This window comes from Pseudorca crassidens, chromosome 9, assembly GCF_039906515.1.
Source record: "Pseudorca crassidens isolate mPseCra1 chromosome 9, mPseCra1.hap1, whole genome shotgun sequence".
Taxonomy (NCBI): Eukaryota; Metazoa; Chordata; class Mammalia; order Artiodactyla; family Delphinidae; genus Pseudorca; species Pseudorca crassidens.
The window spans coordinates 53,820,128-53,841,155 of NC_090304.1; the positions used below are offsets into that span (position 1 = coordinate 53,820,128).

General features: G+C 54.1%; 1 protein-coding gene and 1 long non-coding RNA gene across 9 annotated transcripts in view; one reads left to right on the forward strand and one right to left on the reverse strand.

The window, feature by feature from the left end:
• Positions 1 to 21,028, reverse strand: part of GDPD5 (glycerophosphodiester phosphodiesterase domain containing 5) — an 89,702-nt gene that overhangs the window by 2,825 nt on the left and 65,849 nt on the right. For 3 of the 8 annotated variants that reach the window (XM_067750378.1, XM_067750380.1, XM_067750376.1), the window contains 12 exons: positions 12,121 to 12,219; positions 11,720 to 11,898; positions 11,200 to 11,345; positions 7,993 to 8,075; positions 7,563 to 7,645; positions 6,305 to 6,455; positions 5,533 to 5,751; positions 4,728 to 4,885; positions 4,340 to 4,487; positions 3,017 to 3,099; positions 2,421 to 2,435; positions 70 to 182 (listed from right to left, as the gene is read on the reverse strand). In XM_067750378.1, the coding sequence (XP_067606479.1) occupies positions 70 to 182; positions 2,421 to 2,435; positions 3,017 to 3,099; positions 4,340 to 4,487; positions 4,728 to 4,885; positions 5,533 to 5,751; positions 6,305 to 6,455; positions 7,563 to 7,645; positions 7,993 to 8,075; positions 11,200 to 11,345; positions 11,720 to 11,898; positions 12,121 to 12,219 (1,477 nt within the window). The remainder of the gene's footprint in view (positions 1 to 69; positions 183 to 2,420; positions 2,436 to 3,016; positions 3,100 to 4,339; positions 4,488 to 4,727; positions 4,886 to 5,532; positions 5,752 to 6,304; positions 6,456 to 7,562; positions 7,646 to 7,992; positions 8,076 to 11,199; positions 11,346 to 11,719; positions 11,899 to 12,120; positions 12,220 to 21,028) is intronic. The other 5 variants (XM_067750383.1, XM_067750381.1, XM_067750384.1 and 2 more) reach the window with 4 other exon arrangements.
• Positions 1 to 21,028, forward strand: part of LOC137230626 (uncharacterized) — a 40,006-nt gene that overhangs the window by 2,679 nt on the left and 16,299 nt on the right. The window lies entirely within an intron of this gene.

Consider the following 21,028-nt stretch of genomic DNA (forward strand, 5'->3'; position numbering starts at 1 on the left):
CGTCTGCACATGTGGGGTGCAGAGGACAGAGCCCAGAGCCTGACTCAACCTGTCTGCGGAGCTGCACACCTGAAAAGATGAGCTTCTCCTTCATGATGCTGACGTCCCGGCTGGTCCGGTGCACCGCGGCACTCAGCATGATCTGCTCGGGGTTGTAGCTCCGTATGCCACCCAGGCGCCACCTGCAGAGATGGCCCCGTGGGCATCAGGTCTTTCCCCACCTTTCCTTGGAGAAGGGATCCTTCCCACTTCCACAGACTCTCTGGATTTGGCCTGAGAGACCAGCAGGACTCTTGTCCGACTGTACAGACGGGGAAACTGAGGCCCAGAGTAGGGCAGAGCTGGGGCCTGAATCAGTCTGCTGACTGTCAGCCAGGGCTCTCCAGCCCTCTTACCTCCAGACCCCTAGATCCGCTCCCCTTGCCCAGGAGGATGGTTAGGGGTTGGTTAGGTATGTGTCAGGTGCCCCCAGTTATACACCTGGACAAATTTGGGGGTGGGGGCTTAGCAGGCATGACTGACGACCCACCCTGGAGTGCAAACCAATCTTGGGGAGTCCCAGCTGATGTCGCCTACAGCTCCATCATCAGGACCAGGCTGAGTGAAGCCAGTGAGGAACCCCAGAGAGGAAGTGAAGGAAAGCAGGGAGGGGAGGGGAGACAGCGGGGAGCTTGTCTTCATGGCATCACAAGGCAAGGGTGCTGGAGTGACTTGGGGAGGGGCCTGCTGCTGCTCTGTTCCAACAGCCCTGGAAGAGTGGGGTGCATATTCCCTAGTGGAGAGGGACAGGCTGGAGCATTACCCCTTTAATGGCTGGGGCAAGGTGGGAGCAAAACTGAATGGGCTGAGAGGTGGGGCTGCATAGGGCGTGCAGGGACCAGGCAGAGCCGGGAGGACTTGGGTTCCTTCGTCCGGCTCAGGGCACAGTTCTTGCTGTTACAGTTCCTCTGAACTAGCCCCAAATCCCTGGCCTCTGAACTTAGAGTCTTCCTGCAACCTAAACAGAAGGACTCACCGGACCCCCAACCCCACTCAGGGAAGTGGGGATCAGCTTGGAAACAAAAACCCAACCCCCCAGGGCCCGACGCCCTGCTGGAGTGGGTGGAGGGAGCCCAGACTCCACGGGAGATCAGTTGTTTCCAGATGGGATCAGCACAGCAGAAATGGACAGACAGATGGACAGGCAGACAGGTGGATGAACAGAGCAGACAGACAAGGGGAAAGCAGGAGGCAGGGGGGAAGGCAACCTCTGGCTGGGCTGGCCGCCCTACGCATCCCTGAGAACAGCAATAGGGTCTCTTATGCATCCCTGAGAACAGCAATAGGGTCTCTTATTTATCGCTGCGTGCCTGGCACCAAGCCCAATGCCTGCTGTGTGGTGGGTGCTCTAAGTATCATTGAGTGAATGAATGGAAGAATGAGGACCACAGGGAAATGAACTTCTCCCCCAGGGTCCTCTCCTCCATCAGGCCTTGCCTGACCCCCCAGGAAGACGATGATGCTGCCCTGGCTGTATCTTGAGTGGCCCAGCGTGTCGGTGGAGCACCCTGGGGAAGAAGGCCCAGCACAGCACCAGCCAGCACATGTGGACATCTGCCGACTGAGAGGATGGTGGAGGGACCAGGCAAATGGCCCTTTGCTGGGCTCAGTCCCACAGTCAGTGAGCACAGAGTTCCTCCTCCTAGAAGTTGGTCAGTGAAGATGACTGACCTAGGAGGGCCCAAGGCACCTGACCAAAGGGAACTTGCACCCCCAAGACCAAGGTCTCATCTTGGAAATTAACGTTAAACGCAGGAGGAAAGTGTCAGGCCCGTGTCTCTGCAGTGAGGTACATCTAGGACAGGAAGCTCAACCACTGGGGGTATTTCCCAGGGGAAAGTACGGGAGGCTGTGCTCATGGGGGGAGAGCAGTGGGGTGGGAGTCAGAGACAGAAAGTGAAAGAAAGAAGAGAGGTGGAGAGAAAGATAAACAGAGTGAGCGAGGGGAAAGGCAAACTGGGAGTGGGAGGGCCACAGGTGGCAGGGAGAAACAGAACTTGGTAGGCTGTGCGCCGGGCACTGGGGAAGGCCTTGCCCAAAGTGCCAGGCTGTGGGGGGTGGCCCAAGCAGAGCCCCTCCCCAGAGGGAGACGCTCTGGTGCTGAGAGAGGCCAGGTCAGCAACCTGCAAGGAAATGCTGGTTCCCTGTCTGCGGGAGGGAGAGAGAGCAGAGGGACACACACGGCAAGGTGGGGAGAGAGAAGGGAGGACTGCAGGGGAGAGGACGAGAGCAAGGATGGGAAGGCGGCTTCAGGCAGGGGAGGTGTATGGGAGGGTGACCTGGGCCTAGGGCTCCTCAGGAGGCAGCCTTTCAGAGGGAGGTGGAGAGGGGGCGGCGAGGAGGGAGAGAGAGGAACAAGAGGAGGACCACACCAGAATTACCTGATCAAGTGATAGCTGTGAGATGCCAGAGTGCAGCAGAGAGTGGGGAGGGGGGAGAGAGAGGAGGGACATGCGCCGGATCAGAGCAGTATGGGACAGAGAGAGAACATCAGTCAAGAGTAAAACCCAGCCTGCTACTTCATGGCTGGGTTGGGGCCCCGCCTGGCCCTAAAACCTCCCCAGGACCCACCCACTCCCACTGTGACCACCACCCCCAGCTGTCGTCCTGGAGGGTGGGTGGGGAGGTCTGAGCCCGGCCCGAGTGCTGTGGAAACCTGTGCCCTGGGTGACAGGCAGGGAGACAAGCCTAGAGAGGAGCCCCCCCTGGAGCTGAAACTCACCAAAGAGTCTACACAGCACATCCTGGCCCAGCTTGGCTCTGGGCTCCCAGCTGGGTGCTCATTCCAGAAGCCACTGGGCTCTGGCTGAGGGGGACGGGCTGGGGGCCACAGGGAGGCCTCCTTCTCCCCTGAACAGGGTGGTCTGGCCAGGACATCTCCCGGCCCAGGGCTCAGGAGGGCGTTCACCTGGCTGGGGGCGGGAGCTGGCCCGTCTCAGGCAGGGAGGGCCGCGGAAGGTGGTCAGGGCCTACTCACTTCTGGAGCACGAAGATGCCAACGATCAGGATGAAGGAGATCAGGTCGGCGGTGACCCACATGAGACAGTACTCGTCCGGGGGCTGTGGACAGATGGCCCACAACCAGCTTCCAGTCACGGCTGGTCCAGACCAGGGCTCCAGACCAAGGGCCCATGGGCAGGAGAATCGCACGTCACCATCAGGGAGGGGCAGAGGAGGACCTGGAGGGGGCTTGGGGGCTTGAGATTATATTTTGTAGGAGTGGGCCTGGGGTTTGGGGTGGGGTGTGTGTGTAGGATAAAAGAGATCTGTGCAGTGTTCACTGTAGAGGTGGTGTGTTTTAAACCTAGAGGATTTATGTGCTTAAAGGGGCTTAATGCAAGAACCAAAATATGAAAGACAGATAGATGAATGAGAGGGTGTGACGTGACAAGCAGGTGCGCAGGTGGGTATGTGAAGAGGTATGTGGCATCCATGTGCATGTAAGAGTACATGTCATTGTAGGGTGCGGAGTGTGGGAGCTTCCCCTCCAGGGGGCCATAGAGAGGGGCCCAGCAGGGTGAAGCCTGCAGAACAGCCAGGCCTCACACCCCCTTGATCTCAGGTAAACTGTGGAGGTGGGCTAGGGCACTTTTTGCTGTTGGTCAGTTCCTGTGGCCTGAATCAGAGTGTGCTCATAGCTACTGCTGCCAGTCAGTTATTTCATCTCAGTCCGAGCTGAGCCCTCAGAGGTTTTAAAAGACAATGGGCGGGGATGGAGCTAACCACCCAAAACCTAGATCTGATTCACTGACACGGCATCATCTTAGCCATAATGAGACCCTCCATCTGCCTTTCATGACCTCAGGGAAGTGGCAGTGGGAGCACAGGAGGGAGGTCAAGGGCTCCCCAAGCCCCCTGGTTGGCAGAGCTGGGACTGGAACACAGGCCTGTCTTCAGGTGCTCAGTCGGTCAACCAACTGAAAGCTGGTTTTATTGGCTGTAATCTCTGAGAAGATTTTAATGTTCCCTATTTTTGCCTCGTTGCCCTCTTTTCCCAATGACTTCCCTTCCTTTAAAACAAAACAATAATCTCCAAACCCCCCCAAAACCCAAGTAGTTGTTTATTTGTCTAGAGCCTTTGGTGTTTTTCCCCATGTGGCTCAGGCCAAGGTTCCTCCTACCCCCCAGACCTTGGTACAGGCCCAGAGGTCAGGAGAATCTTCTTCATGCCTCAAGCCTGTCCCCTCAGGTGCTCCCCCCACCCCTGAGACCTCACTAGAGGGAGCCCGGGTGTGGAGCCTGCCCCCCAGCCCTGGAAGCCATAGGCAGCTCCCTGGACCCCCAACAATCCCCAACTCACCATGATCCAGAGGGGGGAGGGCACCTGGGATAAGGTGTGGGAGTTGTCAGAGGTGACAGACGGGACCCCTGCGCACCACAGCAGGGAGAAGAGCCACGGGGCATTGACTGTGTAGAGGTTCACGCTCAGGTTCCAGGATGCATAGTCCCTGTGGGGCAGGGACAGAGGCTGGTCGGCCCTTTGGCCAGTGTGGGAAGCCTGTAAAGCATGGCCCTTCACAACCTCATGCCGTCCTCAAAACTGTCCCTGGAGGAAGGAAACTCCGCTCTCAGAGGGCCAAGCTCACATACAAACCCAGGTCTGCCTGATGTTCTCAACCTCTCCTCTTTGAACCCTGAGCCTGTGTGTCCAGTCCTCTGGGTGAGCCTGGGCAGGATGGGGTGGGCACCTGAGCTCCTGGCGGGACACCTGAGTGTAGCGCAGGTTCAGCCGCTGGATGTGGCCTCTCCGCAGGCTGGCAGCTGCCTCCTTGGAGCCCGATGTCTGCTGGAAGCCAGGAGCCACCTTCTGCACGAAGGGCCTCTGCCTGTTAGGCAGCCACAGGACCTGCAAGCAGGAGAGGAGCTGCCTCTGATTTCCCTTCTATACAATGGGGTTAGGGTGTCTGTCCCTCGTGGAGCACCTGGAGGGGTTAAAAGAGGCGGGACCTGGCACGCAGTGAAAGCTTTCAGGTAGTAACCACCTCCGGGGGATGACTTGGTCCCAGCCATGGCTGGGAATTGCTTTGGCAACACCTCAGGAAGATCCCCCTCCAGACCCTAGTCAGGACAAGACCGATAAGGCCCCAAATGTCAGCTACTGTGCATGTGGCCACCAGCGTCTTGTGTGCTCTCATAGTTGGAATCGTATTTTTCTGATCCCCAGGTATCACGTAGGTAACACTTCATGGAAGTACCATGTTCCGAAGAATCTGGCCCTGCTCCTGCCCTTTGTACATTTTTTTTTTCTTTTGTACATTTTAAACGCTTTTCTTATTTCCCTCTTGGCCCCATGATGACCCTGTCAGGGAGGCGTGGGGCATGCTACCCTCATTTCACAAATGTGGAACCCTAAGGTCTGGAGAGGGGACACGGTGAGTTTACTGCGTGAGCGGGACTCCAGGCAGGCCTGGTCTCCCTGCGGGTGGGGCAGGGCTGGGCGGAGCTCAGCTCCTTGGGGACAGAGCTGGGTGGGGCTGGGCTGCAGGGCCTCACCTGGTGCTGGGGGAAGCCGGAGTGCAGCACGGCCTCCAGCGTGACGTTGAGGAAGCTGCCGCGGTAGGGGTGCTCCCGCGGCGGGTCACGCAGGTTGAGCAGCAACGTGGCATTGCCCTTGGCCAGCTCCAAGAGTTCCATTAGGCTGCAGATGGACTGGTTTTGGGCCTCCCTGTGGTCGGACGGTGACAGGGAACTGGCTGTCCAGAAGGGGTCCGTCTGGCAGAGACAGGGACACACATGTTTGTCTCACCAGTCCTATGGGGCCTCCACATGCCTTCCTGGCTATGGAACTTGGAGACGACCGAACTGCCAGTGTCGGCTGGTGTGTGCAAGTCAGGCACATTGAAGGCTGGGGCCCTTTGGGACCTCTAGGAGAACCCAACCATAACCTCTCTATCCCAGTCTGCTTGCCAAAAGAATGATTTGCTTGGAACATATCCCAGACCCCAGTCCGTTTTTCTCTCAGTAGCACTTCAGACCAGAGAACCAACTTCCTCTAGAGTTTTACAGTGTTAACAATTTTAGCTATTAACTATTATAATCAAAATCAACTTTTTCTGGTAGGGGAGGCAGAACCAGAACAAGTAGTGACAACCATGACAGCTGGGCTGCAGTGGCAGGAGCCCAAGGAGGCCGCCAACCAGCCTGGCTGTGAGTCAAGGAAGCTCGGCATGTGAAGGTCACCTGAGCTGAGGGCTGCCCCTGGCCCTCACCATGGAGTCCCTGACCATGCTTTCCATGCCTAGGACTGGGACGGGTGCTGCCAGACCTTCAGGAACCACTGGCCAGCGTTGAGCCTCTGCAGCAGGGTCCAGTTGAGCATGGAGGCGGGCCTGTGGGCGAGCTCCGGGAATTCCTCCTCCACGTTGGTGGTGCGGCGCAGGGTGGCGTCGTGCATGAGGAAGGGCACGCCGTCCAGGCTGTGGGAGGGTGGGGCTGCGGAGTCACTGCCCACCCAGGTCCCTCGCCCGCTCCTCCCCACCCACTTACACCAGCCCACCTAGGGACCCAGGCCCGCTCTGCCCCTCTTTGGGCCTCAGGTTCCCCGTCTGCACAGGGAAGTCAGTGGGCAGTAAGTGAATCCCTCGGCTCTCTCTGAGGGTCAGATGGGGGTGGGCACTGCTGAGGAGGGAGGGCTGAGCGTATTCTCTCAGCAGCCCTGGGAGGTAGAGGCTATCTCATTTAATAATAGGGAAACTGAGGCTGGAGACAGAAGTATCAAACTCAAGGCCTACCAGCCAGTAAGTGGTGGAACCTGGCTTAGAACCCAGTCCACGTGATGCCATAATGAGAAGAGTGCAAATGCAGGCCCCTTTGACAAGTTCCACCCTGGTATCATCCCGGTCTACCCCACTCTGCTGGGGCTGCCAGTAGCCCCATAAGGTGCCTTAGCGTGAAACAGTAAAAGGCACCTGTGCTACCCCTCCTCAAGGCATTTTTCTACCACCTGCTAGAAAGCTTTGATAAACACACAATTCTATAATGTCTACAATGGGAATGGTATCCTCACACCGTGGTACCCCTGTTCAGTACCCTGCCCCCCTCCGCTTCTCAGACATGATGTTATCAGATCAGTATGGACACTTCTTGCCCTTTTTACAAACGCATACTTACAATCTACATGTAGAAGTTGTATAGATCACTTTTATGTGGTCTTTAAAAGTATAATTGACATCACCGTGAACGTATCACTCTGCACCTTGCTGATTCCACTCATCAGAGTGTTTGCGCTCCATTTTGCTGAGCCGTACAGAGCTAGTCTTTCCATTAAGTGGATCTGTGGCAGGACTCCAGGTCCCTACCTCCACCCTGCTTGAATCAGGTGTCTGTTTTTTTCTCTATTTTATATCCTGGAGTATGGCACAAAATCTATTTGCATAAACATGGTGCCTGCCCTGCAGTGGATAATCCAAGCCTCCGCTCTCCCATCTCTAAGACTCCGGGACCAGACGTGTCTCCAGCAGAAACCCGGGTGTGGTTGCATCGAGGAGGAAAAGAGGTGCTGTCCTCCCAAGCCCCACGCTTACCTGATGGTGACGTCAGCCTGGAGTCCGTACAGCTTCTGCTCTAGGGCCTTCCTGAAGGACATCAGCGTGTGCTCTGGGGCCAGCTGGGGAGGAAGGTGGTGGTGAGGGAGAGCCAAGCTTTAGCTCAAGCACTGCTCCCCGACCCACAGAAACTCTTCCACGTTGGGAGGCTGGGGTAGACCCGGTTCTAATTCCACTCCTCTAAGCAGTAGCTGTGGAGCCCTGGGCATCCACACAGCTTCTCTGAAGCTCCGTTTCCTCATCTGTTAAATCATGCCTACCTCATAGATTTTTTCGGTGGTGGGGAGAGAGAAGCAGGGATGGTTAGTGTTGATGTATATAAATGTCGGGGGTGGAGGGCTTTTTTACAGTCTTCTGCCTCTATGCAGTCTTGGGCTGCGCTGAATGCCAAGTTTCCTCCTGGTTATACCTTGAGTCCAGGTGGAGATCCCCAAGGGAGAGGACAGGGTAGACAGCATGGCAGAGTTTCAGTGGGGTGACTGGTTTCTTCATCTATACAGACATGACAAGACCATCTCCTAGACTGTTATAAGGATTAAAAGCCCCTAGCACGTTGCCTGATATAGAGTAAGTGCTTAACAAATGACAACTGTTACCCTATAGCATACACATCAGAAAATCCTAGTTCTAGGCCTGACTCTGCCATTAACTAGGTTTGTGACCTTTGGTGCATCCCTTTATCCTATGGGCCTCAGTTTCCCCATCTGGTCTTTGGCGGTGTATGTACACTGTTCTCTGAGTATCCTTCCAGTTGGGGGAGTTGGGGTTCCGAGTCTCCCTAGTTGTTTGGTCTGGTGATCCTGTCATGCCCTTTGCTGCCACTAGGGGTCAGCACCATACCAAGGATTGGGCTAGGACCATGTGCAGTGCGGGATGCAAGACAGGGAAGACTTCTGGCAGTGAGGGATGGGTGGAAAGGGCTCCCATGGCTCATTCCATTCTCACCAAGACATGCTCATTCCCATCTTCTCTTCCTCCGGCCATGCTGTTCCCCAGCATGTAACACACTCCCCTCGTCTGGGAAGCGGCCTGGCATGGCAAGGGCTTTGAAGCTGAGAAGGAGCAATTCCCCTTCCCAGTCACCAACCTGGGCCCATCACACCTCACCCTCTGGACCTCGGTTTCTTTAGCTATAAAATGGACTAATATTACCAAGCTCATAGCTGAGGTAACAGACGTCAGCAGTCTCTGAAATGTGAGTTCCTTTCTTCCCCTTTCTGCAGGGCAGAGCAGCCTTGGGGGATATGCTGCCTTGTCTCCCGGTCAAGTGGGCTGGGTGAGACCCCACAGAGGCGTCCAGGTGTGGACTCGGTGGGGTTCCTGCTCAGTCACCTCTAAATGCCCTGTGGCCAGGCATCCCACAAGTGACCACCAGAGAGGTACCAACGCCCCCCTCCCACGTGGCAGAAGGTAGACTGGGGGTAGACACAAAGAGCGTAGCAGGGGCCATGAAGACCCTTGGGGGAAGGAGGAAGTGTTTGGGAGGGGCAAAATCTCTTTTCTGGAGGCTTTTTAAACTCAGATCTCCCTGTGTTAGGTGCTGGCCTCCTTAAGAAAGAGGGTTGCTACTGCCTCAGGCCTAAAGGCAGATAGGGCTGTATTGTCAGAAGTGTGCATGTGTGGGCGTGGTCGTCACAGACTCATGGTGGTAGACCACTGTGGTTAAGAGGCCCAACTTTGGAGTCAGTCTGACCAAATATTAAAGTATGCACACAGGCTACCCACATAGGAAGGACACCCCCGTCCAGGGCACACAGATACCATCTCCAAGACAGGGATGAGCACCTGGGCTTACCACACACAGATGTGTGGACCCAGAGTCAAAACCTCCCACAGGCAGACATACAGGTGTAGACACTGGTACTCATGCATTCACAGTGACACAGGGAGGACTTGTGTCCGACACCCACACCAGCCCCTCAAGGGCCACCACCAGGATGCAATCAGCCAGATGCACAATGGGAGAAATTCTACAGGACAAATGACTCAGTTTCTTCAACAAATAAACAGCATATGGGGAAAAAAAGGGAGGGAGATTATTATAGACTAAAAGATACTTAGAAGACATCCCAGCCAGCTGTACCACACGGACTCTGTTTGGATTCTGATTTTTCACAACTCAATTATAAAGAGATATTTTTGAGGCAAAGTAAAGCGGAACACTGATTCAGTATTAGATAGTATTAAGGAATGATTATTAATTTGGTTAGGTGTAATAGTGGCAGTGTGGCGTAGTTCTGTTTTTAAGGTCTTTATGCATTAGAGATACATCCTGAAGTAAGCATGGATAAAATGATACAATACCTGGGATTTGCTTTCAAAAAAGACAAAGCAGGGCGATAGATGAAACAAGAATGGCAAAATGTTGATAAATGGTGAAGGTGGTGTTGGATTCATTATACTATTCATTCCCCTTCTGTGAATGTTCGAAATCTTTCTGCTAAAACAACAATCCACATGGGGCCACCCCACTCCTTCCCTTTGCCCCCGCTTCCTGCCTCAGCACACCCCACCCTCTTGTCTTGTGGCCTCCAGAGCAGGTGGGGTGGGTAATACGGGTCATGGAAAGAAAAGCAGCTATAATATGGGGCCCTGCCTCCTGGAAGGCTGTCCTCCTAATTTATAGTAGTTGGGAGTAGTTACTCCCAACTACTGCCACAACCAAGAAAAAGCTCTCATAGAGCCCTCAAGTGCCCCCTGGTGGTGGTGAGTGGTACTGCATCAGTTGAGAACCAAAGTTCAAGGCTTTCGTAGGTCAGGAAACCCAGTCTAGAGAAGCAGGAGGGCTTGCCCGAGGTAACAGGAAAGCATAACTCTTACTTTCTGTGAGCCAGACTCATATCTGGGCACATCACACATGCTAACTCTTGCTTCCTGTGGCCATACGGTGCAGACGCTCCCATCATCCCAGGGGACAAGATGAGCAAACTAGGCACAGAGGAGATAGAATAGGCCCTGCCTCCCACAGCTGCCACGGGGCCTGGAAGCCTGGCTCTGGTGCATACTCCCTCGAGGGGAGGGCCTACTGCGGGGTCACAGGGGTGGCAGAGAAAGAGCAGGTGCTGACTCTGACTCCTTCCACTCTCCGTCCCATCCGGTGCAAATGTTTTCCTTTAGCAGTGGGTTTGCAGCTGCACCCAGCTCTCTTGCCTGCACAGCCTGGAGGGTTTTTCTGCTGCTCTGTCCCAGCCCCTGGGCCCTGCTCCCCTCCCCACACCCAGCATCTCTCTCTCTCCTGGGCCTTCCTAACCTACAACCTGGCAGTATCTGGGCCTGGCCTAAAACCCTCCTGCATCTCTCCAGGGCCCTCAGGATGAAAGTGAAATCTTTCAAACCAGATGCCTTCGGGCTCTTCAGGACTTGATACCATTGAAACTCTCCAGCCTTTTCAGCAACCCTTTCCATTAAACCCCTCCCACGCCCACCCCCCAACACCACCACCACCAAAAAGGGCTAAAACTTGTGGCTATTATTAGATTACGTGTATTATATACATTTCCCTGCAAGCTCCTCCCTACAAGGAGATAGGTTTTAGGTTTTTTGCCTGTCTCCCCTCTGCAATGGCAGCTCCACCCACCCCTCACCCCAGTCTTTAGGGCCCACAAGTGGCACTCACCATGGGGGCCCCGCGGTGGCCGATGAGGGCAGGTTTGGGGCCCAGGTCCTTTTTCTCCATGATGCAGGGAGAGGAGATGGTGAGAGGGGCCAGGTAGAGGGCAAACACCACGGTGAAGAAGGTACCGAGAATGGCCATCTGGGAGGCTGCAGACATGGGCCCAACCATGAGCCCCGGGCAGCTTGGCAGGGTGTGCTGGACCCCTCCTCCCTCTACTTGTCAGGACCCAGATGCTTTGAGGGGACCCTGCACCAAGAGGACCCCCCATTCTTGCTAGGAAGGTGAACCTGGCCTCTAAGTCACACACACATGTAGAGACACAGAGTAGGAAACACGCAAGGCCGAGGCTGCAACCTCTGTGGAACCTGCAGGCCGGGACTGTGAACCGGGACTCTCCACACTGAGAGCAAGGGCCGCGCCACATCCCCAGGCTACCTAGGTAACGTCCAGGCGGGGGCAGGACAAGCTGGCCTTGGTACTTGGAGCACACGGAGGGTAGGTCCTGCCCAGTCATACTTACAGGATCGCTCTGCGCGGGCAAACTGTCCTGCCACGATCCAGGAGAGCGCAGTGATGGCGACCAGGGCCCCCATGTGCAGGAATGGCGCTGTGCCCTTGTGTGCAGGAAGGGACAAGAGAGACTGCTGGCTCCCAGCTGTGCCCAGACCCTCTGGTTATCAACGTCCTTACGGCCTGTCTCTATCCACGGGGCAGGAAAGTGTCTCCATTTTTCAGTGGAGGAAACTGGGAGTCCAGGTACCCCGGATTGTAGCACCCTCCCCGCCTCTGAGTTGCTATGTGGTGTGGACCCCTCCCTACTTCCTCTGGACCTTGATCTAGAGAAACGGGAGTGACCATAAAGGCACTGTCTTGTTTTGAGGGTCCTGGGGAAGCAGCCACCCCGTCCCCACCCCCACTCACCTGCAGGGAGATAAGCAGCACCTCCCACTCGTCCTCCCACAGCTGGGCCACAGCTGACATGGCCACCACCGTAGCCACCAGGATGGCCACCAGCCCCATCTGGAAGGGGAAGAGCCACCAGAGGGTCAGGGCAGTGTCAGAGCCCCATCGGCCCAAGGGTCCCCAGTGTGTCTGAGAGGGAGAGCAAAGGTAGAGAGACGGAGCGAGAGGCTGAGAGGCGGAAAGGGGAGAGTAGAGAGTACAAGAGAGACGGACAAAGCAGGGCAGAGGCAGGCACTGGAAGAAAGCCAGAGGCAGCCGTGCAGAGGACAGTGAGAGGAGCAGAGGCAGGAGAAGGCAGGTGGACCCAGTGAAGAAGGGACCGCAGGAGAAATAGAAGGGAGGGTGGAGAGAAGACAGGTGGGCTGGACCTGGCCTAAGGTGGGGCATGGCCCCAGGGCTCAGGGTGTGAGGAGGGAATACACTCGGCAAATGGGGGGCCTCCCTGAGCCCAGCAGGTCCCGTCCCAGGCCTTGCCCAGCCACCTTTCATCCAGCGTGACAGGTGAGGAGACCAAGGCTCCCCAGGAGATGGGGCACAGGGGGACCTGCCCAGGTTGCAGGGCAGCAGGCTGAGGAGCCAGGCCCCCCGCAGGAGGCTGACACCCAGCCTGGCCTTCAGGCTACAGCGAGCAGAGGTGAGGCAGGGGTCTGCCCCACACGCCCCGTTGCCAAGGCCTGCTTTCAGCCTCAGCCTACTAGCTTCCAGCCTCTAATGTGTTATGGGAGCTGCCCTCCCAGAGGAAGTGAGGAGTACAGCTCTGACGGAACACCAGATGGAACCTTCCTGGGACGGAAAGCTCTGGGGACAGATGGGATCTGAAGTGTGTCATGTAACATAAGACGCTCCCCCAAACTAAGTAATGCCTGGTTTCTGGTTACTCAGCCCCTCAGGGTCCCTGCCTTGGGCCCTGGATCTCACTCTGCCCAAGCTCTCCACACCGCCAGGCCTGCCTCGTAAAACTCAGCTCACACCTCTGCCCCGAAGCCTTCCGCAGCCCCTCTCCATAGGCGCCTGCCAAGACCGCCACATCCGGCCCTCCTAACTTCCTACTGCCTGCTCCCAGCTGCTCTCTTTGCCAGCAGGGCTCTCGCCTTCTTTTTCTCCTGACAGTGTCTCTCCTGGAGGCAGCAGCATTGTGAGAGCCCTCTAACGACCAAACAAGCTCTAAATTGAGTTTCTAGCTCGTCAGGCCAGAGACAGAGGCTGATCCATCTTCGTTCCCTGCCAGGCAGGGAAGATTCATCCCCGTCTGGGATTAAGTTTGCCTTTGGAGGTTTGTCGTTCCAGCCCATCAGCCTGGAAACAAATGTTCCAATAAGAAGCAGTAATAAGGCTGAGACAGATAGGAGCTCTTACGGACTGTGACGTGCCGGTCCAGAGGACACGGGAATGAGAGACACGAAGGTGCATAGAGGGCCCAAGTGTGCCTGGCTCTGCGGGAGGCACTCCGCTTGCTCACGTTTATCCTGGTAAAATCCCAGCTGAGATGTTACCGTCTTCATTTTACACGTAGGAAAATGGGGCTCAGAGAGCCTCAGGGTTTGCTTGGTCACGTAGCTTTGAAGGGGGGCAGATTCAGAAGCAAACCCCATTCTGCCCGTCTCGGAGGTCGTGCTCTTTCTGGGATGTCACACTGCAGTGGAGGGAGCCCACGAGTGTCCTAACCATCCCTGAGCATCCTCCCAACCCCCCCACCCCAACACACAGGCTCCCTGCCCCCTGCTGCCCTCCAGGCCATAGCAAGCATCTCTGAAGGGTCACCTCTGAGCATTTTATCACAGTATTTAACTGCTAGTGGAAATACTTGTAATAAAACTGATTTCCAAGGATCCTAATGCAATGAAAAATTTTATCCTCTCTGAATCCTGCAGTGGCTGTAGTGGCAACCTTATGCTCCACAGCATTACTGCAGTGGTCAAGTTCTGTGGGATTTCCCCACACACGCCGTGTCCTTAAGCCACGATAACAGCGCTGGCTCCCAGCAACTCTACCACCCTTCCTCAAGTCTGACTGGAAAGGATACATCCCACCCAGAAGGCCCAGGGGAAGCCTCTGAGAAAGCGGTCTCGGGTTTTCTGTGCTGGAGGCACTGTGGTTTGTGACGACAGCAGGAGGGGTGGAGGATACGGGAGCTACGTCCGTTCATTCAGTGAGCCTTGCCCGGGTGCTGGGACCCGGAGGAGTTGGAAACCAGCTCTGCCGACAGGTCGGCGGGGGTAGCTGGAATCTGGGTTCTGTGGTCTAAGTGGCAGATTGGCCCAGGGTTCAGGGACCCACTTATGTCACATCCCTCGGTGACTGTGCCTAATGGGGGTGGTTAACTTCTCAAAGCATGTTTCCTGAGCTGTGAAATTGGGAGACTGAGCGCCTACCTGAAAGGGATTTGGAAAGATAAATGAGAAAATGCAAGAGAAATGCTCAGCACCATGGCTGGCACCAAAATAATGAGTGCTTACTAAATGTTAGTGGGATAATTTTTTAAAGTGGACATAATATCAAATAAACAGGATTATTTCAAGCAGTAAATGAAATACAGTGTGGAAAGCCCCTCACATGTAACCCAATAAATGATGGTTGTGGCACCGTACCTGACACGCAGGATGAATGTGCCTTCCTAAACCGCAACTAGAGGGATAGAGGCTAGACACCAGGAAGAACTGTGGAGCCTGGGCCGGTTGTTTGGAAGGAAGTCTGGATTCACTGGGGGTGCTGATGGGGACGGCCTAGGGAGGTGGGAGCTGTGATCAAAGCCCCTCACAGCGGTGGCACCTGAACTGATGCTGGGGTGGTAGGTGGGGGTAGGAGGGGGGGGTATCTCAGGGATACCACCTCCTATTTACTTCAAAGCCCCCAAGTACCCTTCCACCTTCTTCTTCACGTCCTGGACCCCTGGACTTTTCCTGGAGGCTCACCTGGGAGGGGTTTCTGGGAAATAGGAGCTTTGGGAGGACCGGGGAGGAGGGGGAAGGGCCCCAAGTGGACATCTAGATCCACTCACAGTACCCAGCCTGCCGCAAGCAGCTCCCTCCCCGCACTGCCCAGAGGCCCTCTGTCCTCCAGCCCTCCCCTCCTCAGGATTCAGGGGGAACTGGAGACTCTCAGAATAAAGATTGTGATGAAAACATAGCATAAAACTATATAGCATTGGGGCTTCCCTGGTGGCGCAGTGGTTGAGAGTCCGCCTGCCGATGCAGGGGACACGGGTTCGTGCCCCGGTCCAGGGAAGATCCCACATGCCGCGGAGCGGTTAGGCCCGTGAGCCATGGCCGCTGAGCCTGCGCGTCCGGAGCCTGTGCTCCGCACCGGGAGAGGCCACAACAGTGAGAGGCCCGCGTACCGCAAAAAAAACCAAAAACAAAAACAAAAAAACTATATAGCATTAAGTATGGTACTGGTATAGGACCAGAGAGATAAATGAAAGTAAATAAAAAGCTTAGAAACAGATCTAAATACATAAAAATATTTAGTATATGATAAAAATGGCATCTCAAATTAGAGTGGAAAGGACAGATTACTCAACAGAGAGCTGGGACTGAGAAGCCATCTGAAAAGCACAAAGTAAGATCACATTGTACCCTAAAATAACTTCCAAAAGGACAACAAAGTTAAATGTTAAAAAAAGTAGGAACATAATTACCAAATGATACCACAGGGAAATTTTTTATAATCTTGGAGTGGGAAAGACTTTTCTGACACGAAACCCAGGAGCCATAAGAGATGACAGAATCCCTAAGCATAAAAAATCCTTAAGGATAAAAAAATTCCTGTGGCAAAAATACAGCAAGCAAAGTCAAAAGATGAATGACAACTAGGAAGGATGATTTGCAGTTCATCAGCCAAAGGCCTCATTTTCCAAATCTATAAAGAGCTCCTGCAAGTTAATAAGCAAAAAGCAAACCTCACAGCAAAAAGGGCAAATGATATGAGGAGACAGTTTATAGAAAAGGAAATGTCAATTTGAGCAGATGAAAGATGCTGAACCTAACTCATCATAAGGGAAATGCAAATTAAAACTACACAGTATGGGCTTCCCTGGTGGCGCAGTGGTTGAGAGTCCGCCTGCCGATGCAGGGGATGTGGGTTCATGCCCCGGTCCAGGAGGATCCCACGTGCTGCAGAGCGGCTGGGCCCGTGAGCCATGGCCGCTGAGCCTGCGTGTCCAGAGCCTGTGCTCCGCAACGGGAGAGGCCACAGCAGTGAGAGGCCCGCATACCACAAAAAAAAAAAAACAAAAAAAAAACTACACAGTATGGAGGGACTTCCCTGGTGGTCCAGTGGTTAAGACTCTGCGCTCCCAATGCAGGGGGCCCAGATTTGATCCCTGGTCAGGGGACTAGATCCTGCATGCTGCAACTAAGACCCGGCGCAGCCAGATGAATGGATGAATGAATGTTTGGGACTTCCCTGGTGGCGCAATGGTTAGGAATCCGCCTGCCGGTGCAGGGGACACGGGTTCGATCCCTGGTCCGGGAAGATCCCACATGCCGCAGAGCAACTAAGCCCGTGCACCACAACTACTGAGCCTGCACTCTAGAGCCCGTGAGCTACAACTACTGAGCCCGCATGCTGCAACTACTGTAGCCCGTGTGCCTAGAGCCCGTGTTCTGCAACAAGAGAAGCCACCGCAATGAGAAGCCCGCACACCGCAACGAAGAGTAGCCCCTGCTCGCCACAAGTAGAGAAAGCCTGTGTGCAGCAACGGAGACCCAACGCAGCCAAAAAAAAAAAAAAAAAATACACAGTATGGACATCTCTTAAAAAACTAAAAATAGTCATCATATGATCCAGCAATCCCACTCCTGGGTGTATATCCAGAGAAAACCATAATTTGAAAAGATACATGCACCCCAACGTTCATTGCAGCACTATTTACAATAGCCAAGACATGGAAGCAACCTAAACGCCCACTGACGGATGAATGGATAAAGAAGATGTGGTACATATATACAATGGACTATTACTCAGCCATTAAAAAGAATGAAATAATGCCATTTGCAGTGACATGGATGGACCTGGAGATTGTCACTCTGAGTGAAGTAAGTCAGAAAGAGAAAGCCAGACATATGATACCGCTTATGTGTGGAATCTAAAAAAATGGTACACATGAACTTATTTACAAAACAAAAATAGCATCACAGATGTAGAAAACAAACTTATGGTTACCAAGGGGGGAAGGTAGGGAGGGATAAATTGGGAGATTGGGATTGGCATATACACACTACCATACATGAAATAGATAACTAATAACATACTGTACAGTACAGGGAACTCTACTCAATACTCTGTAATGACCTATATGGGAAAAGAATCTAAGAGTGGATATAGGTATATGTATGACTGATTCACTCTGCTGTACGGCAGAAACTAACACAACACTGTAAATCAACTATGCTCCAATAAAAATTAATGAAAAGAAAACACTAGGGCTTCCCTGGTGGTGCAGTGGTTGGGAATCCACCTGCCAATGCAGGGGACACGGGTTCGCGCCCTGGTCCGGGAAGATCCCACATGCCACGGAGCAACTAAGCCCGTGGGCCACAACTACTGAGCCTGCGCTCTGGAGCCCACGAGCCACAACTACTGAGCCTGCGCTCTAGAGTCTGCAAGCCACAACTACTAAAGCCCACGCGCCTAGAGCCCGTGCTCCGCAACAAGAGAAGGCACAGCAGTGAGGGGCCTGCGCACCGCAACGTAGAGTGGCCCCCACTCGCCGCAACTCGAGAAAGCCCGTGCGCAGCAACAAAGACCCAACGCAGCCAAAAATAAAAAATACATAAAATAAATTTATAAAAAAAAAAAGAAAACACTACACTGAGGTACCATTTTCACCCATTGGGACTGGCAAAGCCAGGAAATCCCTGAACACTTTATGTGCAAGGGTGATTTTATAGGCACAATCATACATTACTGAGGGAGCATGAATTGGTGGCACCTGGCAAGGAGGCAGTTTGGCAGGAACTATCCGAATTACAAAAGTACACACTCGTTACCCAGCAATTCCCCACACAGGTCACTGCCACACTGTGCTGCCAGGGAACTGAAAGTTAAATGGGATGTTGATCAGGCCCAGCAACAGGGGACTGGCTAGATTAGGGAACTAGGGATTACATGGTGGGACAGGAGCAAGGGATGGACACGGATGGGAAGGCTCCTATTGTACTGAAGGGGAGGGAGCTCCAAGAATTTTCTGTGGGGAGAGAGAACGGGGAGGGGCATGATGGGAGTAGGGGATTAACTGTTATTCATAAAACTGTTATGTATAAAATAAGCTATGATGATACATTGTACAACACAGGGAATGTAGCCAATATTTTATAGTAACTATAAATGGAGCATAACCTTCACAAATTGTGAATCAGGGGCTTCCCTGGTGGCGCGGTGGTGAAGAATCCGCCTGCCAATGCAGGGGACACGCGTTCGAGCCCTGGTCCGGGAAGATCCCACATGCCGCGGGGCAACTAAGCCCATGCATGCGCCACAACTACTGAGCCTGCGCTCTACAGCCCGTGCTCCGCAACAAGAGAAGACACTGCATGAGAAGCCCGCGCACCGCAACGAAGAGTAGCCCCCGCTCCCGGCAACTAGAGAAAGCCTGCACACAGCAACGAAGACCCAATGCAGCCAAAAATAAATATAAAAATAAAATAAATTTTAAAAAATTGTGAATCACTATATTGTATACCTGTAACTTCTATAGTATTGTACCTCAACTATACTTCAATAAAAAAAAAATACTACCCCAACTTTATTTTCTTAAGGTGCAAAATAGAGGGTATAATAGGCTACTACTTGTGTTTAAAGAAAAAGGAAATGTGTGCATATATATATATACACACACACACACATACACACACATTTTTATGTACTTAAAATATTTCTGGAAAGATAATAGGGAGATTTACATTTTTTACTTCTTTGTACCTTTGTAATTTTGAACCATGTCAATGTATTAATGGTCAAAAGTCGGTTAAAACAAAACAAAAAAGAATAAGAATTTCTTAAAATCTTAGAATCGGGCTTCCCTGGTGGCGCAGTGGTTGGGAGTCTGCCTGCCGATGCAGGGGACGCAGGTTCGTGCCCTGGTCTGGGAAGATCCCACATGCCGCGGAGCGGCTGGGCCCGTGAGCCATGGCCGCTGAGCCTGCGCGTCTGGAGCCTGTGCTCCGCGGCGGGAGAGGCCACAACAGTGAGAGGCCCGCGTACTGCAAAAAAAATAATAAAAATCTTAGAATCAAATGATAGAATCTTGGAAACAGAAGGGTAGAATTTCCAGCCCCTGTTTGAATACTGAGCCCCAGGGAACTCCTTCCCTCCAGGTGCAGTGGGTCCATCTCTGCCAGGAAGGACCTTCCTCGTGCTGACATCTCTTGGGAGGGATCAGAGGGGAGAGGGAGACAGGACTGGCACCCTGGGAGCTGGCACCAGTGCAGATGAAGCAACCTGAGCCCCCTTCCCCCAGGAGAAGACTCCGTGCACTGATCTGCTGCCCTGGCTAGCTCGGGCCTCCGGACGCCTCTCCACTGGGATCAAGCAGGTGCGCCCTGGCCTGCTGAGAGCCAGGCGTGCCCTGGAGGAGGTGGCTGCGGTGTGCGCCGGCCCCACCTGGGGTGCCAGCGGGTGCAGTTCTTTCAAAGTGTCAGCTTTGTAGCTGGGAGAAGAAAGTCCCTCACAGAGGGGACTTCAGAAGCCCAGAGGAGATCTTAGGAAAGAGTGAGAAGCAGGAGGAAGGTGGGAGGGGACCAGAGGCAGCTCACTGCATTTTTTTTTTTGGCTGCGTTGGGTCTTTGTTGCTGTGTGCGGGCTTTCTCTGGCGAGTGGGGGCTACTCTTCATTGCGGTGCATGGGCTCTAGGCACGTGGGCTTCAGTAGTTGTGGCTCGCGGGCTCAGTAGTTGTGGCTCGCGGGCTCTAGAGCACAAGCTCAGTGGTTGTGGTGCACGGGCTTAGTTGCTCCGTGGCATGTGGGATCTTCCCGGACCAGGGATCGAACCTGTGTCGCATGCATTGGCAGGCGGATTCTTACCCACTGAACCACCAGGGAAGTCCCGTGGCTCACTCTTCTTCATCCCTCCAAGATTTCAGTTCCCCGGATCTAACTCCTCAGTTCCAGATCTCAGAGGCCCCCCTGGAGGCCCACAGGCACCTCCCGCTCCACAAAGCCCAACTGGAGCTCACCACGTCCTTCTTCCGGTTCCTGCTTCGTATCTTTCTAGCTGGAAGTGAGCGCCTCCCCTCAGAGTCACTCTGGACCCATCTCATGGGCTCGTGGTTATTTCTGGACATTTCTGCCCCTTCCTAAATGGCATGCTCACTCTGAGTCAGGCTCTAGGAAAAGAGGTAGCCCGTCCTTTCCTCCAAGGCCCAGGTGTTCCTGGGAGGGAGAGGCTCTCTCTTGGTCAGCTCTGTGCCACCCCTGCGCCCGCTAGGCCCTCAGAAAGAGCAGGCATCAGCCACATGTATTCAGCGCCATGCGTGCCACCGACAGTAAGCAAGAGAGCCAAGGCTCTGGAACGTATGAAGCCTCTTTGCTTTGGGCCCAGTCCTGCGTGGGGCACCAGGGACATGGAGATGGAAAGTCAGTTCTGGCCTGCACGGAGCTCCCAGACCAGGCAGGGCTGGGGTCAGGGAGCCAGATGGAAATGGACAATGAGATGTTAGGACTGTGGCAGGGGAGCCTGAGGGTGCTGGGGGAGCCTGAGAAGTCTTGTGTAGGTGGGGAGGAGAACCAAGGAAGGGTCCAAAAGAGAGAGAAAGGGAGGAGTGAAGGGGTAAAGCAGAGAAGAGGCAGACATGCCGGGAGGGCCTGAGATGTGTCACGTGGCAGAAGCTGAGGGTGACAGTCCCATGAGAGCAGCTGGGAGACCTCA